The sequence below is a fragment of the Thermobia domestica genome, chromosome 4, assembly GCF_964235325.1.
Source record: "Thermobia domestica chromosome 4, izTheDome1.hap1.1, whole genome shotgun sequence".
Taxonomy (NCBI): domain Eukaryota; kingdom Metazoa; phylum Arthropoda; class Insecta; order Zygentoma; family Lepismatidae; genus Thermobia; species Thermobia domestica.
In genome coordinates, this window is record NC_137457.1 from 239355817 (window position 1) to 239375409 (window position 19593).

General features: G+C 32.6%; 1 protein-coding gene across 2 annotated transcripts in view; it reads right to left on the bottom strand.

The window, feature by feature from the left end:
• LOC145683467 (uncharacterized) overlaps positions 1-13737 on the bottom strand; it is a 50978-nt gene extending 37241 nt beyond the window's left edge. For both annotated transcript variants that reach the window (XM_081754799.1, XM_081754800.1), the window contains exons 1-3: positions 13583-13737; positions 7179-7227; positions 5093-5149 (exon numbers count right to left, since the gene is read on the bottom strand). In XM_081754799.1, coding sequence (XP_081610925.1) covers positions 5093-5149; positions 7179-7227; positions 13583-13624 — 148 coding nt within the window. In that variant the 5' untranslated portion in view covers positions 13625-13737. The remainder of the gene's footprint in view (positions 1-5092; positions 5150-7178; positions 7228-13582) is intronic.
• Between the last annotated feature and the right edge of the window lie 5856 nt (positions 13738-19593).

A 19593-nucleotide genomic window follows, 5' to 3' on the forward strand; every position in this document is an offset into this window, starting at 1 on the left:
CAAACGAAGTGTAAATAAGAATTGCGGCACTGTGTTCAATGATACTCGTTCCGCGGAGTATGAACGTCGGCTCAGTATACAATATTATGTTCCAGCTGAGATGAAATACAGATGGGCATCCTTTATTAAGGCGAAAGAGAATGATGTTGATGTTTTTCTTGTTTGAACGGTGGATCATCCTATAATTTAGTGACAGAATACCTAGTTCTGAAGTGCGGAGTGGAGCGTTATCGTGTTGAAGTACAGCCATTATATCCGGGGTGTCATTTAGAAAGTACTGGAATGTGTAATTATCCCCTCCCTTAAGTGTTATAAACACATATTGCTAAATCAAATGTGTAGTTAAACCCTCTTCAAAGAGCGGAACTCTTATGTCAGCGTAGTATCTTTCAATGAATAAAATATAGAATGACACTGCTATTAGCAACAAACCTATATATTTACAATATTAGATTGCTAGAGTGATTACATTTGGTTCAGTAGTAGAATGTTTGATCTCAAGTCATGTGAGTTCATAGTGGACGACGTTGAAAGAGAGAGAGACAGAGATTCAAATATGGAGGCAGAATGGGATAATTATACGACGTGCAAGTTTAGAGTTTGAGAAATGATGGTCTGATGAAAAACAGAGTGATGTGGAAAATGCTGTTTACTTCACCTTTCGTTACTAAAGTATCGTTTCAGTCTTCCTTACCCTCATACCACAACGATTTTATACTAGTAAGGATATTTTCTAGTTTTATTAGTAGTTGTCAAAAGTGTAATGTTCCGTCACGTGCTTCCATAGAGGTGCATAAAAGCTGATCAGATGAAAAAGTTTTCAAGCGGGAGTGTTCTTTCATCCGTCCCCTTTTTCTGGTATAGTGTTGGCACATGAGAAAACTTCATTCTCCTCCGCGATTAATTCTATTTTTTTATGATATGATTTTAGTCTCATTAATGTTTTTCTCGGTTTACAGATGCATACTCACGGAAAAGTTATGAGCCACGTTACTATCATAGCTTAACGATGTCGTTTTACGCAAGTACGTTACATACGTAAACTGAGAATGATGTATACTTATCTTGACATAGTTTATGCTGAATTTTTTCTGCTGAAATTCTTGATCCCCGAAATTCTGACTTCTTTGTAAATTGAGTATAATTCCAGGTGCAATTTTACAACATTTTATAAAATTGAGCCTGTAATTGTATTTGGACCACCGAAAACCTTAGTACTCTCCAGAAGTACATTCTTGCGCACTCTGGCTATCCTTATTGCTCACACTTCACCACTGACAAAGAAACACTACATCAAAGTTTAGTTTGTATTGAAGAGTTTGTCAGAGAAAATGTGCTGTGTAAGGTTCTTTTATAGTTTATAAGTTAGTTACAATTTGCTATTCCGGACGTGGTCGTGGTGAGATATTGGGTGTGTGTATGCAATTATTATTATTATTATTATTATTATTATTATTATTATTATTATTATTATTATTATTATTATTATTATTATTATTATTATTATTATTATTATATGACTGTACTAAGCAGAAACATGTTGCGTAAATGTGCCTACAGTGCAGATCAAATTGTTGCTTTTAATGAAGTGAAACGAAAAGTGGAATTTCACGCCTATTATCAAGCAAATCTATCACTTGTACCTTTTCTGTAAAGTGGGCGATATGGACAAGAAGCAGGTATCACATATTTCTTTGTAATACTTGTTCTACCAACTTATGGAATTGGTTAAATGGAAAGCCATGTATGTCATTTCTAGTTCCAATGATATAGAGAGAGACGACAGATCATACTTGAAACTGATATTTATAGTTCTTCCAATTAAAGGTCTATCCGGAAAATAAAATACAGGAATACTACTTATCCAAATAGTCCTTGAGATGATTGTCATTGTGCCACATATTTAATAACTAAAGGTTCCTCAACCTCTGTACCTTACTCCAATATTTCATCTGACGAAGAACAAAAGGAGGGCAAAGGTGATCCAGGTTGTCAAATTCTGCTGCAGATACATCGCCTTCCACCGATCCTGACTTCCACCTGTCTAAACATTTTGCCTAAAACCATTGAAAGGAGTGAAATCAGGGACTACAGCACCAACATTTTTGGGTATTGAAGACATATTTGAGGAAACAACAGACATAGTGGTCTGAATTTGTGTGTGCATGTAGTTCGGAATCATAAGTTAATACACAAAAATTTACAGACCTGTAGCTGCTCCCAAAAGCCTGGGAAAAATCGTAAAGTTGGGGAATTATGCAAATTTGGCATGTTTTAGTGTCCAATATCTCCAATGGGCGTGGATAAAAAATCTGAAATTTTGAGAATAGTTAGTCCTTTAATATATCATAGCACACAACAAAGCGTGTTTTGTGTTTCTGAACAGAAGGGAGTCAAAGTATTAAGTAATGACGTCATACTCTAAGAGGTATTTTGTTCACAAATTCAACTGGAAATTCGTTGTTGTGAAGTAAAAAAAAGTAGGATGAATTGTTAGTCCAGTAAAGGATCTCAAGATCGTTTCTTTCCTCTAGTTGTAACACTGTCTTATCGCACCCACAGCAGCACTGGTGAAGAATGCCCTATCAGTAGAAGGAGAGGAAAGTCAAAATGCACATTTGACAAGAAGTTCGTAAGTACTCATTGTTCTTGCAGTTTATTATATCAATGATATCCAATTCTACTTATTCTTGTTGTAACTGTCAATTCATGTAGGATATTCTTTGATCTACATTCCCAAATCAGTGATCATTTACTCGCTGTAAACACTGACTACAGACAATTAATATCCAATTATATTGGCTATTTCTTCTGTCTCATTGAAAGTACATACCGCATATATTAACCAAAGGTGAGGTGACCACAGGGAAAAATATGCTGTTTTATTAATTTAGAAATTAATACATGCGTAAGAAAGAAATGACAGACAGCAAGAAAACTTCCTAGTTGGAAAAGTAAATGAATTTAGAAAAAAATGAAATGTGGCTCATCATTAACTAGACGATGATGCTTTTCGCTGAGCTGAATTTTAAAGAGTAATGTCCCAAAGTTCATAATAAAATATCTCATAGTGTGTCCAAATACTTATATCTTCATACTACTCTTTGGATGTTTTTATTTTATACCTCATTTTCCCCTATATGAAATTTGGTATTGCCAAGCAGAACTGAGAAATATTTTTCCCTCACAATTATTGTAGATATTACAATGAATCTTTGCACATGCATTACTGTAAAATACATTAGTTTGAAAGGTATATTATATTTGGATACTTTTAGCTGGGGCAGTAAAACGGGGGACTGCATTTGAAAATACTTATTTCCTGACGGGAAATCCCCAATTTTACCTTAAATATCACTGCTATTATACATCATGTATACATGCTCATATTACCATTTGCAAGCTTTTTTTCATTCTCAGGCGAATGAGATATTAACCACAATAATCGATTGAAGAGAATTGAAGACACAGCTTAAGTGAAAGGGCAAATAAGAAATTCAAGAATCCAAGTGTCAACACTACATAACACATATTTCTGTCGACCACACTTAAACTGGAACCAATTCAGTATTTTTATTTCAATTTTCGTATTCAGCATCCTCATTTGCATAAATGTACTTTTCCTTTCCAAGCATGAAACATTTTAAAATTGGTTCACTAGTGTAATCTAGAGTCCCCAAATTGGCAAGATACAATTCTGTCTTGATGCTTCAACTTCCAGGCCGCAGAACTATCGCTTACAATTCCTAGTTATGATATTCCAATTATTTCTACTTCACTATAACACAGCAGTTGCAACGCACCACATAGATAATGTGCCTTCCCTGCGTCTGGGACTCGTGTCTTCTTTCATTGTTGTGCCTTATCGTCGAGCCATAATCCCAAGAGCAGTTACAATATCAGTGGTGTATGGTTTATTTATTGACGTGTCTTCAGATATTTATATGGACCTTGCTGAGAAACAAAGGAACAACGAAATGGGACATATGTCAGTGATCCGATATATCCAACAGGCATTGTTAAAGAATTGCTTGAAGGTAGTCTAGGTTACATCCCAAACTCTGTATCAAAGACAGCATGATATTCTAAATGTCTCACAAAAAAAAAGCGTTTAAAATATACCCTTCCCCAGCATGTAAGCACGTACAATAGCACACAATGTTTAGTAGAGGCCAATGAATGAAGTTTGCAACATTCAGCTCTGTTAAATAAAAGCTAGAGGAAGGGCTAAAGAACAAGAAAACGAATAGATTATTGCGAGTTCGAAACAAGATGTCACAACAACATATGCGTCATGTAATTTATCACTCACGAAAACAGATAAAAACTTCTTGAAATTTCAATATGTGGCCAAACCTATTGCAAGGAATAAAATTTATCTTACGTTTTGTGTTACCACGAAAATTTATTTTTTTAAAATGTATGCAACTTACGCAACTGTCCCCTACGTTGGAATACGTCTGTGGAAATAATGTTAAAGTGCGCACCTTCAGTATGTAAGATGCAGGTTAGATTCCTGGTAGCTGATGTAATTCGGATACTACGTAAAGATGTACGATTTAACCCTTTCATTTACTAAATAATTTTCATTCATTAACGAATTAAACATTTTGAAGCTGCAAACATGTACATATAAAGTAATTTGAACTATTATAGACAAATAGTTCTCATCCCTTGTGTATTTTCTTAGCTATTTTCCTTAAAACAGAACAATAAATACTATCTCGAATGAATTCGTAAAATTAAAATTATTATTCAAAATATCACCATTCACTAATACAAAATAACATGTATGATTGCAAATCTTATTTTTAAATAATATGCCATTATTGAACTTCCATAAATAGTCCTATTTTTATTCGTGACATAATATCATTCGGTGAGGTGATAAAAAATACTCTATAGGGGCAATTAAAGTTACGCAATTCAATTTATAGACCTTAGTTTCTCTTCTTCCAATCAACATATCGGACTGTATCTAAAGGTAATTGCTTTCACATAGTCACTGGCTTGTCAAATTCAAATGCTATTCGATAAACTGAACATTTGCGTTTTTTTTTACATAAAAGACTCCTTATTATGAATTACGTACCATGAATGCTAGAAGAATAACTATTACTGTTTCTGTGGTGCTTCTCTAACACCGAAGCTGAAAAACATGTAATATTTTGATTAACATACAACATTTCAAATCTATAAAAAATAATAATATGTAAGTGAAGCAATAAAATAATCCATTTGTTACAATAAAAAATGTACATTTTGTTGATTCTCTTATTCTAAGGGATATATAATGATATTACACATGCAACGTAATTTCCCTAGAAAAGTGTCTCATATAAGTGGTAAAAAGAAAACACTTAAAAAAGTAATGTTGATAAATATGAGAATCGGTTGTATTTGTAGTTATTCTTATTGCTCAATAGTCTTTAAACCGTAATCCTGTAGCATACTTTATATTAAACATTTTAATATTATTGCTCAGTGATATAAGTGTTTTGAAATTTTATAGATTTGGGACAAAAAGTGAAAATCTCCTTCTATGAGCGAAGACAATATTTAAAAAAGAATCAAAAATTTTATTAGTATAGTACGTAATTTATTTCAGACATATTTTCTCTCCTAACATTTTCAACATATCGTATCTTGGTTATATGATGTTTTATGTGTTTCAAACAACACTGGTGGCGTGATACAAATGCAAATCGCGGAGTAAGATGTGAGTAACTTACGTTGTAACTTATAAGCATTTTTTAACTCTACTATAACGAATTCGCTTTTTCCATAATGAATAAAGGAAAATAAAAAACGTAATAAAATAACCTAGTATAGATTTCAAGGTCATGAAGTCGAAATACAACAAGTATTATATATAGATATATACTTCATAGCAAGATTGACTCATTAAATTATACTGTCAAACACACATAATGTTGTAGAAATAGGACTGACTACCCGTTACTAGTTTTTGGAATAACTGAAGTTCACAATGGTATCAAATTTTGAAAGATTGCCAGGTTCGTGAATTATGGATTTGGGCTACACTATGGTTTTTGCACTAAAGGCATGAGCTTTTCAAATTTAATCATTTGGTAATACTGCAACCGTTTAGCATATTCTTCCTAATACGAATGTTTAAGTCGTAAGGACTTGCTCCATAGGTTTTTATACCTGAAGCATAACATTGCCGACTGATAGGAATTTTCAGTTCGTATAAATTGTATAATTTTGTTACTGTTGTAAGTAACGTTACGATGTGCGTCAGAGTGAACTCTGATAAACGCCTTGCTGAAGTTTCATTTGATATTCTTGTCTTATAGACAAGTACAAAATTGTCTGGAAAGTTCTTATTATTCTGAATTTTTCCCTTATTTTCAGGGTGAGTAATATTTGCTTAGAGGAATTTTTCAATTACGCCACCTATACAAATAGATTTCTTTTGCTTCTGCTGTTAGATAGACGATCAAGGCAAGCAATGGACTACCGTGTTCTGCATTACATTTTCGTCGAAATTCAATGCATGGATTAACGAAAAACTTTCTATACCATCTGGAGTATCCGTGGTTTATAAGGAGTATCCATGGCAATGGCACTACTAACTTTAATATAGAAATAATTATCCATGAACTTAAGTAATCTAATATACTCTCCTTAACTCAGAGTGTGCTCATGGGAAATGACTCTCTAAAAATATTCCTATGAACACTGACACGAACAAGAGCTTTTCGTCAAATAATGAACAAGAACAGTAACTTTATCAAACGTAAACTAGTTGTAAAACACAGACTCCTCAAATTAAACACAATGCAAGCTCAATAACCGGATTAGAGATCTAGAAATTCATGAATTTCATCAATATTAGAAATTGTGTTACAGCATTAAAGTAATCTACAGTATACGCCGAAAGTGGAAGATATGAAACTTTTTATTTTTTTCGTAACAATTGAATTACAAATTATCTACTCGAGAAACTGACATTAATTGTGGCTGACATTATTATATGCTAGAAATAGATTTATGGTGGTACAATGTGCATCACCTGTTTAATATGTACTACGTCACCGTAGATACAACTTAAAGTTGACATAAATATCAAAGTAGAAAACAGCCGATTTATTTAGGAATGAAAATGGTGTTAATAGTAGTTTAATAATGAACACACTTATCCTATTACTTACTGATTGCATTCACTATGTCATGTATCATTTCTCCTTTGAAGGGAAGTATCTAAAGAGTATAAAGAAAATCAATATAATCTACAAAAGTAAATATTACAGTCTATTACCTTTATATAAACAATCTAACTTTTAACATTTGTTTCATGATTCACTTAAAAGAACATTGTATTAAGTTCTTCCGAAATTAATGCCTCCTATTTTTTGAGTTGACTTCGTATGTCTGTGAAAGATGTTGGTGTAGTGCTAATTCCTGAACATTTCTTTTTTATTTGCAGCTGGTCTCGTTGTTCTGCGGTAGTTGGTGCCAACATAGGAGTGTTCCAAAATGGAGACTGATATGGATGTGCGTATAAAACAACAATGTGTGATTGAATTCCTCGCTGTTGAAGATCCACCGACGCTCGGTATACGTTTATGGACTAGATACAATAAACAAGAGCAATGTGAAGCGATGGGTACGGAATTTTCAAGGTAGTGAAAAGGGTGTTAATGACAAGCCAGACCAGGTTGACCCTTCACAGCTGTCATACCTCGCAATGAAGAGCGTCTTGATCAACTTATCCTTACTGATCGCCGGAAAACGATCAGAATTATGTACAAAGCTGAATGACGGCTGTAATGCCTTGGAAAAAAATGCTGGAGCATTACAGCTGAAAGGAAGTGGTTAGCTTCAGTTGATTCCAATTTTTACAAGAGCGGCATGTAGGCTCTGGTTTATCGTTGGCAAAAGAGCACAGCAAATAGTGGGAGCCATGTAGAAAATGCCAGTCTGTAGCTGAAGTATTGCTCTGTTTAGTTGTGCTGCTGTTATTTATGTATCTGCATTAGTTTCCTTGAAAAAATTGGAGGCATTATTTTCGGAACGATTCTCGTACATTCTTCAGATATACTTGACAACGTTGACTTAATTCGAATAGTATGAATGATAAAATTATTAACATTATGCCCGGATGTACGAATGTGTCGCGATACATGAAATAAGTATTGGATTAAAACAGTGTGTAACATTAAATCCATACATATCTACATGTTACACACATATATTCGCGTTAAATATATTAGATTTCACAATGAATATTCCTAAGTCAATCTGTCTCCTCAGTTAATTATGATAGTGGATTCGTGGTAAAGAGATAATATTGATTAATTGGACGTCTTATAAACTACGCTTACAAAAATAAATACTGACTAAAATAGCATATGCACTATTACAAAATTCATACAGAATATTTCGTAAGCCCCTTAAGAAACGGGCTAGAGAAAGTTAGAACAAAAAACACTTGATTTAATATCGTTGGATCATATTATAGCCAAGAGACTATTTGTTTGTGTAGTCATCAGGGATTTAGATATATTTTCAATTGGTAAAATGAATTTACGACTTATATTTTCGGACTACATGTTTACGCAAAAGATAAGAGTGAAATCAGTACCCTTATGCCATTATTCGTTGAAAATACATATTCATTCACGTATTCTGTGTTCTGTGTGCTCACCAAGCACCGACAAAGTTAGACGGAAATTATGAGTCGTCCTTGAAGGCTGAACATTTATGAGAGAACAAACCTCAATGATTCAATGAACAAGGTAAAGCATATGATTTATCTGAACGTCATTAGCAATTTCTTTGGGATTTCTCCCAATGATAAAATGCACTTAGGGTAGGTATAGCGACTTGCTGACTGTTCAATTTCTCCCAGTGTGCCAGTTCGCAAACTATTGAAATTAACACTGAAACATATTGGAAGAATTAAAAAATACATCTGGGAAACACACTGGGTGTAACATTTATCTCGTAAGAATGACAAGTAGTCGTCGGCAGTTACTGTTCTCTCAATAAAAAATGGAACATTCATATTTTGATTAGCATATTCCTTTCCTCAACTATACTTACTGGATTTACGAATGTTGATTACCAGGTGACCAATAACACATGGCAAATGTATTTACCTCCCTGCTGACTAAAAAAGAGTGCTTCACCTCTATACAGAATATTTCATCTGAAGTCAGTAACACCCTTGAATTGTCATACCGCTCATCAAGCTTCATTCTAAAACGCGAATCATCTTCTCTGATATGTTACTGCATTTGTATAATTCATGCATGCTATTTATCTTCTTGGATATTATTACTTGTCAAACGCACTGCTCCAACACATTAGACGAATAGTCACCAAGTACATTTGTTTTGGGAAATTTTACGAACGGTTGCATATCGTAATCATTCTTTCCTCTGCTGCAGTTTTTGAAGTCTTCCAGAGTGATCTTTATCTTGCATTGAACCCATTTCTTTAAAACAATTGTTCTCATTGGTAATAGTTACATAAAACACTAGTTGATTATGATGGATCCTTTCTTTAAATTTATTGGCAAAATCCCGTAAACTGTTCTCTTTGACTTTAGAATTCCCTTTGTTCATTTTTGAATTACATTATCTTGTTGCTCAATTACACATCCAAGAAAACAGATATATCAGTTATATGACTTATGAACAAATATCATTAGTTGTCATCAGTTATAAACTATGGACATCACATCAATAACTTTTAACAGAAGAATGATATGTGGTAACCGATTTATAATAAATGCGATTGTCTTAAATTACTAGACCGAAATGATTGTCCAAATTCCCTCTCATTTTAAAATGGATCTGCATGAAAGATTCCGGCTACCAAGATGGTCTTCGGGAAGGTTACGTACAGCAATAATGTTCTTCATTCCAGTAACTTGCTTTTACAGTAAAGTATTAGAGCTCTCTCTAAAGTGCGGATCTATATAACTTTTTAGGCAACTTTTTGTTACGTGTATTTTAAAAACGTAAGTTACAAAAATCTATTAACTGACCGCTTAATTTTATAGCCTTGACCTCAAAACTCAATTTGGAATGAACCTGTTTCGAGATGTATAATCCATACTCCATTTTGATAATGTATTTTTTGCCTTGTTACGTCGAAGATGGACAAAGTGGCTAATGTGTTGCAGTTTAAATTTCTATTTGTACACTGTACTTAAGAAGAAAAAAGACTACTATGTTTTCCTGTTATTCATTTCTTTTATAATATTTCACACATGGAACTAAATTTGGGCTATTTTCATATAGAAACCTCTGTGCAATTTCGTTTCTGCTTGTATTGTTTAAACTTTTGTTAATAAACTGTTAATAATTATTATAAAACTGTTAATAATTACCGTCATCCACCACATTTTTATAATATACGTTTTACTTCTGAAGAAATTAAGTTTGTGAGTTCTAAGCTTAATTGTCGAGAATTATTATAAATAAAACATATTAATGAATTTCAGAACATCATTAAAAATCGTAGAATAATAAAAGCACTAAAAAGCAGAAAGTTATAACAAAAAGCACTTAGAAGTAAAATATAATTAAATAGTAACACTTATAAAAAAATACCATTCCTCCCTAAGCAATACCTTTGGTGATAATTTTATGAGGGATTAATTAGTTTGTCTTGACACAAACATTAAGAGTATTTACTCATGACACTAATAAGCTACGTTTTAATATTAAGAGCTTTTATATTTTTATGCTAATATACCCTTTTTATTAATATCTACATTTTGGAGTTTCTTGATGTCGGTTGCTATTTCGTTTTAGCTTTTATTTCCTGACATTTAATGTGTTATTAAAATATGTTGAGTTTATGTGAAGATTGTTTACTTTTGACACATTTTCGTTACCCCAGTAGCTACTTAAATATTTTAACTAAATGAAAATAACTTTTAATTAAATAAGACATCCTACATGATATACATGAGTATTTTTTGAATCATTTCGTGCGCTATGGAAATATACATGAACTTTTATGCGGTACAAACACTATCAGATCTCAGAGTTGGATCATCTAGGTCCAATGGCTATCACTGAATCCTAATGTAACTTATGTGAGACATCGAGAAAGTAAATTCTTCAAAACATGAATAGGATCACTAAAATCAGTTCATCTATGTTGAAGTTAAGTATGAAAGTATAAATATTAGAATCGATTAACTAAAAATATTTATAAAACACCGTTAAGGGGCTTTATGGCCTGACTCATTTGACTTTCATTACATACAATGGTAATTCGGAAAAAAAATCGTTCAAATACAAGATACAAGAAAAGAAACTTCTCATTTTCAACATAGTTGCCTCGTAATTTGTAGTTCTTGTATAGCGTTTTTCTAATTTACGGATCTTTTTGTACCAGCGTTTTTCTAATTTACGAATCTTTTTGTAGTAAACTCAACCGCATACAAATTCAACCAGTCTGTCATAGCATGTTGAAGATCTTCATTTTCACCAAGTGCTGTGCATCTAACCATTTCCTCATAATACTGAGAAGATGAAATTCAGAAGAAGCCAAGTCCATGCTGAACAGAGAATTATGAAACACATCCAAATTGAATTTGTGTAAAGGGTATTGTGCGTTCCAGGAACATAACTTCAGATGCAAGAACACAACCCCAGATGTCAATGCATAATGATTCTTATTCTTATAGTCTCTTCTCGTTGTTTCAAAATGTTACATTTTAGAATAAATTTCACGGCACACAGTAATGTCCTCTTGGGTAAAAGAATTAGGATTATTTATGCGTTATATTGATATTCTAACAAGATATGCATACAAAGTAAACGATTGTTGCAATTTACAAATTTTGATCGAACGGATTTATAGAATGTATAGTAAATGGCGAACGAAAATATTATATTGTTATTATTTCCATCAGCAGTGATAGTATTAAAGAAGTAAAAAGTTAGGAACTTTCACAATTGCTAGGAAACCATAACAGTGTTCTTGATCAGTTACATTTTCACTCATACTAAGGATGCGCCTTATATATTCATCTATTGTTTGCTAATTACGTTTCGAGACAGAATCAAGTCACGACATGATTTTGTAGACATGTTGTTGGTATTTCACTTGTGTAGAAAGTTATTTCAAATTCAAGACCAAGAGATATAGAATATTTTTCATATTATTATACATGGGAAGTATCAATAGTGCAAATTACATAAATTTTCTAAATAACCTAAAGTTAAATCGAACTCAGAACCCCAAACTTTTGAAATCGATGCTCAAGCGATTATTCTAAGATATAACTGTTAAGCACAAGGAAAACAAGAGATAATTGTGCAGTGTATTACAAGTATTATTATAGGATAGGACAAATAAATATAAGTAAGTAAAATCATTAAAATTGGTGCATCCTCGTTGGAGTTATGAGTGATCATATTCATAAAATATTATTATAAGTACTACCAGCCATTAAGAAATTTCGTAGTGTAGATCTGATAACTATATTGAGAGCTTTATGAGGTTTACAATAGACACAAACGAAGAATACACTTTCGAAGATAAAAGAATCTTCAAAATGCGTTCACCTTGTAAAGATTGTAATCATATAAAAGATAATGATGGAAACTGTCAGCCACTAAAGACTTCCCTGGGCTAATTGCGAAGAATGTGATTAGATTCTTATGAAGATTAGGTGGGACTACAAGAAAAATTAATATTCATTATTATTAAATGCATATGTTGAAATTATTCATCTCAGTACGAGTGTAAATTACTAGAGTTCATTTGTATATATATTATTTCTACAAGAAGAAACATGATTTATTCAGCATAAATGATTTATTTTACAATTTGAAACTGTCTTCTAAAAGGAAATCATAAAGTATTCTAAATTAAAATAAATATAAGTCGTATTTTAATTAGCTCAAGTTAAAATCAATACATGCCGTCCTTAGTTCCCACAATGTGATTTTAATTTTAACATCTTATCACAATGATAGTATATGTACGCCTCATATGGACATATAATGGTAATTTGTATCATGCACATAATTTACTATTTAGTATCAAATACTGATAGAGCAATAACAGCTGTTTTTGTTCTGAATAGTTGTAATGCATTGGAATTTTGAACTTTTTAAAATTTATACAAATGAATGTAAATTACCTCGAAAGATAATTAGTATGTTCACGGCCATACAAAGAAATACACACCTATATACTAAAGTAAATTTTCGTGAAGACTTAATTTTAGGAATAAAAGTTTCTCACTTCTATGTAAGGATATCTCTTACCTTCCCTTACAAATATGCCTTACTTCGGAACTTCTAAATTTAACGATTTTCTTATAATAAATTTCGTTTTTATTATAATAAGAATCAGGAACATTAATCGCTAATCGTTCTAACAGAAAATATTAACGTTTTCTTATTAAAACTCTCTTATCACATTCTGATTGAATCCGTAGCTAACTGTTCAACTTTCCCATTTGAGGTTGAAACATTAAGAGTTCTCTATCACTTGTGCATTTGTAATGAAAAAAAAACTGAATTTCATTAATATAAATATGCAATGACTAAAATGAGAAGTAACATATTTCAATACTTACTAATAAAACAAAAACGGAAACGGAAAGTAATAATCTTCTCATTATCTTGAAAAAATTATGGAAATATTTTTGGAAAAATACGTTAGAAATTTGAAGCTCTTAACCATGAAATGGTGATTTTCTAAAGTGAAAAATCTACTGTCATCTTTCCTTAGGGCTTCGATACTAATAGAGGCGCATCGAAACAATGTTTTGATTCAACGTATATGATAATGATGCTTTCTCAACCAAACTTTCAACGTTCCGGTTAAATTTTACACACATCGTTTATTTTCAAATCTTTAAAAAACAGAAGAACAACTACGCTTGGTTACCAATGATTTAGTGTGAAATTTTATATTTTTTCTTATAAGCGAGAACTGAATAATTAGCATAGCATAATCGGATATCTGGAAAATCGCATCTATTATTCCTTCTTTCGTTCCTACAACGAATATAAATGTAAACATCGAGTATTAAAGAACATTCCCGTGTTCAAAGAACAATAGATCACATTTTTAAATTGTATTAACAGTTGCAATTTTGCATAATTTAGTCTGAGTGTAAAAGTTTGTACTCTCAGCAAATATGCGTTTACTGAAAAAGCATATTCTCAGTAAACACTCCAGTAATCTTTCTATTATATAATATGTTCGTAAATTGTTTAACAACACGCCCAACCTACTGGTTGTGTCAAACACTAATATTAATAATTCCGTTATATACATAGATTATGAAACATAAATCATTTGTTCAAGGAAGAAAAATTCAAGAAATGTATGAACCTAAATATAAAATCCACAGAAAGTAATTAAAGATCGACAAATTCGGATATTCAATTGTAAATACATGTATCAGATAACGAAAGCCAAAGTTTGATTTCCCCTCTTACTCAAGATCTATAGAATAATATTGAAAGCCATTGAACTAATACATTGAAAACATGTTGAAACTAACGAGGGATATTTAATAAGTGTTTTCAAATAGATGCAAAAGCTCAGGAGATTATAGCGTGATTTCAAATTTTATTTTGTGATACTAACTGTTATGTGCAACTTATAGTACTTTCTATCTTCATGTTGAAGCGAGTATGTACTGATCGTTAAATATACTTTTAAAGTCCTTCTGTATTTGGTTAGTATTTGTCCGGAATAGCATAATATAACCTATGGTTATATCCTTACGTTTGACCAGGCACAATTTAGTTTAAATTTGCCCCTTTCATTTCCAGTTAAAAATTAAAGTATTAGGAATTTTCATGATCTTGCTCCAATAATATTTCAAAACGTATGTGATCATTAAGGAATACGAACACATGCCCAACGGAGTTCGGGTTATTTTTGACCCATAAATGTGTTATTTTAATTTTTTCCTATTTTTCCTTTTTCCGGTCATCGGTCAAGGTATGCTTCTTTTAACGTAGGTACCATGCAATAGCATTTCTATTAGCCTAGCATTTTTTTTGTCAACCATAAATAAGCTATTCTTTGTCTGGGTCCTGAATGACCCGGTCATCGCTGCTTACGTGAAGGATATTTTATTTGTCTTGTCTACTTCACATCCTACGATTTGTTGTCATTTTTCTCACTCTGCATGATCACTTTTACTCTTTACTCAATCCTGTAGCATGCTCTAACATGTCAGCGCTCTTTCTAAGTGTCAAAAAATCCCGCAAAATGGAAAATTCATATCAGTGGACGGAGTGCGGGATATTTCCTTACAATAAATTAGTATCGATAAAGTGCAATAACAAAACCGAGACGAAACACGATTAATAAATTTATTTAGGGAGAAAGTGAAACACACACAATGAAAAATTGAAACCAATGAATATCTGTTACACAGAGGTTCAGAAATGAGGCAGAGAAAGACAGAGAGAAGGCGAGAGAGGAAGAAAAAGAAAAGGGAGAAAAGATAAAACTGTGGAATTTTAAACTTAGCAAGAAAAGAACCTAACATTATAAAGTTCCGTTACCAAAAATCCAACAGTAATATAGAAATAACGTTTGTCTTATGTATTTTTTCAGGACTATTCGAATATATATAGGATGCTTGAAAAATTCATTAAGTCACTTTCATAAAGGATAGCATACCCAATTTCCAGTAGAACTGTAGGTCTCACGGGACACATCTAAGAAAATGTCAACAGTTTAACATACATGCTTACTTTCTGCGTGATATGGGTGTAAATTCGGTAGTGTTCATTGGGATTACTGATGCAAACTACATTTATAATAACCTAGTAGGTAGCGTAGGTCATTCTTCCATTTCAGACTACTAATGCAAAGTGAACAAATAAAAGAAAGAAAAGAAAAGAAAAGAAAAAGAAAGAAAGAAAGAAAGAAAGAAAAAATTGAATGAGTGCTATTTTACTGGTAAATTTTTATTAGAAATATCCTATATTAAAAGTCCACAAGTATCATAATGCAAAGTTACAAACGTTCAAATGGAAAATTGGATGTTCTTTATACATGAAGCAGACCTTGCATGTTTCAAATATCAACGTGAATAAATCACATTGAATTACAAGATAGAAACAAATTTGTGTCAAACTAGTATAAATAAATTTTTGTTTCCAAATAACCAAAGAGGCTACCATTTTCTAGTCTTTTCTGAAGATTTATGTGTACCGAACATCCAGCATCGTTTTCATCTCTTGCGAATAAAACGTTGTAATTTGCACAGAGAGAATGAACACGCTTAGAGCTAAAACACACCATAGTGTCAGTCGGATGATGTTGGTTAGCTTATCTACCACCACTGGATCGAGGATTCAAACTCATAGTGGTCCGGTAATTCGACTGAGACTCGGTAACCCAGATGATAAAAATTATATTTTGCTTATTCTCGTGCGTTTAAACAGTATTTCTATCAGAGATGGCTAAGACTGGAGATGTTATGTCCAGAATTCGAAAAACTCGACGCTGAAGTTGCCAATTAATTATATTCTCCAGACCACGTCTACCGTTTTCTTGCACCGTTGTAACATTGGAACACGCACACGCACTTCATGTACGTGAGAGAGAGAGGAGAGAAGTGAAAGATGTAACGATAAGGTAGGGAAAAGTCAAGGAACAGAGCGAGAGAGAGAGAGAGAGAGAGAGAGTGAGACGAATATAAATATGAAACATACTTATCATTACAGTGTATGATAAAGGACGCACACACTGTTTATTCGAATTCTCGCCAGTGATGCTTTGTAACTTCTCCAATAGAAGATAAATCTGTGTTTTCAAGCATTATTTTATGCGAAAAAGTTATACTACCTGGTGGGGAATCGAACCCAGATTTTCGGGTTGGAAATCTGGTACTTTACCACTACAACACCGATTGCTTTACCCAAACTTTGTTAAACAAATGCTGTAATATTTCTTTTTGAGAACGATAACACGAAAAGTGTTAACTGCAGGTCAATGAAGTGTTTCGAATGTCCTGGCAAATCCCTTGCCCTTTCCCAACCAACATTCGTAAATCGTCTCTATAATGATAAAGGTGTTTGCTTCCACATATTTACGCATTGCACATATAATATGAGAAATCGATTTTTCACTATCACTTTATAAAGAATGCAAGTTTTGCATGAACAGGATTTGAACCCATGCTGGACACCTTTGTTATTCGTAACTCCATTACGATATCGCTGCGCTACCATGCCAACCCAAGCTAGAAGGCAAATATTACTTACTTTAGCCTTGATTATTAAAACGATCAAGCTTCTTTCTGTGAGTTTGCACGTAAGTGCACAACGAAATTCATTTATTCGACGACCCAGAGAGAGATTAGTGCCTACTAATAAAGGAAACCACGTTCAATGCAAAAAATACAGAAATAGGAACATATGCAGCAATTTCGTCGTGCAAATTCAAAAGTACGACAATAATAATAACAATAATAATAATAATAATAATAATAATAATAATAATAATAATAATAATAATAATAATAATAATAATAATAATAATAATAACTTCTTTTATAAAATTAAAAGGCACTGTGACATAGTCTCTTGAACCACTCGACCGATCTCGATCAAATATTCAACATTGATAATGTTCTTACGTGGGAGTATTTTTATCTATTCGTTTTGATTGTGTTACTTAGGGCAGGGGGAGGATGGAAAAATATAAAAAATAAAGAAAACTTAATGTCTTGAATCAAACGACCGATGTGGATGAAATTTTCAACATAAATTACCTTTGTGCAGTGCAATGCTTTTAATCATTTCACTTTGATGGTGGAATGTAGGGAAGAGGAGGACGAACAGATATACAAAAATCAATTTAAATTAATCGGTTTTCATCATATCACTTTGACGGTTAAATTTAGGGGAGTGGAGGGTAGGGGAAAGATATATAAAAATAAATAAATCTTTATAACTCTTGAACCACGCGACCTATCTTGATCACTTTTTAAACATAGATGAGATTCTGGCCTAGTATAGTTTTCATTATTTCACTTTGACGCTAGAAATTACAGAAGGGAAATGCGAAAGGAATATATATATATATATATATATATATATATATATATATATATATATATATAATAGTAACATTATTATTATTATTATTATTATTATTATTATTATTATTATTATTATTATTGGCATACTTTTGAACTTGCACGGCGAAATTACTGCATAATATGTTTTTATTTCTGTATTTTTTCTAGCTTGTATGTTTCCTTTATTAGTGGGCACTAATTTCTCTCTAGGTCGTCGAACAAATGAATTTCGTTGTGCACTTAGGTGAAAATAAACTCACAGGAAGAAGCTTGATCGTTTTAATAATCAAGGCCGAAGTAGTGTAGCGGTAACGTAACAGAGTTACGAGTAAAACGATGCCTAGCATGGGTTCAAATCCTGTTCATACCAAACTTGCATTCTTTACAAAGTGATAGTGAAGAATCGATTTCTCATATTACTCGTGCAATGCATAAGAATGTGGAAGCAAACGCCTTTATCATGATAGAGACGATTTACGAATGTTGGTTAGGAAAGGTCAAGGGATTTACCAGGACATTCGGAACACTTCATTGACCTGCAGTAAACACTTTTCGTGTTATCGTTCTCAGAAAGAAATATTACATCATTTGCTTAACAAAGCTTGGGTAAAGCAATCGGTGGTGTAGTGGTAAAGTACCAGACTTCCAAGCTGATAATATGGGTTCGATTCCCCACCAGGTAGTATAACTTTTTCGCATAAAATAATGGCTGAAAACAGAAATTTATCTTCTGTTGGAGAACTTACAAACCAGAATTCGAATAAGCAGTGTGTGCGTTCTTTATCATACACTGTAATGATAAGTATTCTCTCTCTCTCTCGCTCTGTTTCTTGACGTTTCCCTACCTTATCGTTACAACTTTCACTTTTCTCCCCTCTCTCTCACGTACATGAAGTGCGTGTGCGTATTCCAATGTTACAACGGTGCAAGAAAACGGTAGACGTGGTCTGGAGAATATAATTAACTGGCAACTTCAGCGTCGAGTTTTTCGAATTCTGGACATAACATCTCCAGTCCTGGTCATCTCTGAAAGAAATACTGTTTAAACGCAAGAGAATAAGCAAAATATCATTTTTATCATCTGGGTTACCGAGTCTCAGTCGAATTACCGGATCACTATGAGTTTGAATCCTCGATCCAGTGGTGGTCCATAAGCTAACCAACATCATCCGACTGACACTATGATCCGTTTTAGCTCTAAGCGTGTTCATTCTCTCTGTGCAAATTAGAACGTCATATTCGCAAGAGATGAAAGTGATGCTGGATGTTCGGTACACATAAATCTTCAGAAAATACTAGAAAATGGTAGCCTCTTTGGTTATTTGGAAACAAAAATTTATTTATACTAGTTTGACACAAATTTGTTTCTATCTTGTAATTCAATGTGATTTATTCACGTTGATATTTGAAACATGCAAGGTCTGCTTCATGTATAAAGAACATCCAATTTTCCATTTGAACGTTTGTAACTTTGCATTATGATACTTGTCGACTTTTAATATAGGATATTTCTAATAAAAATTTACCAG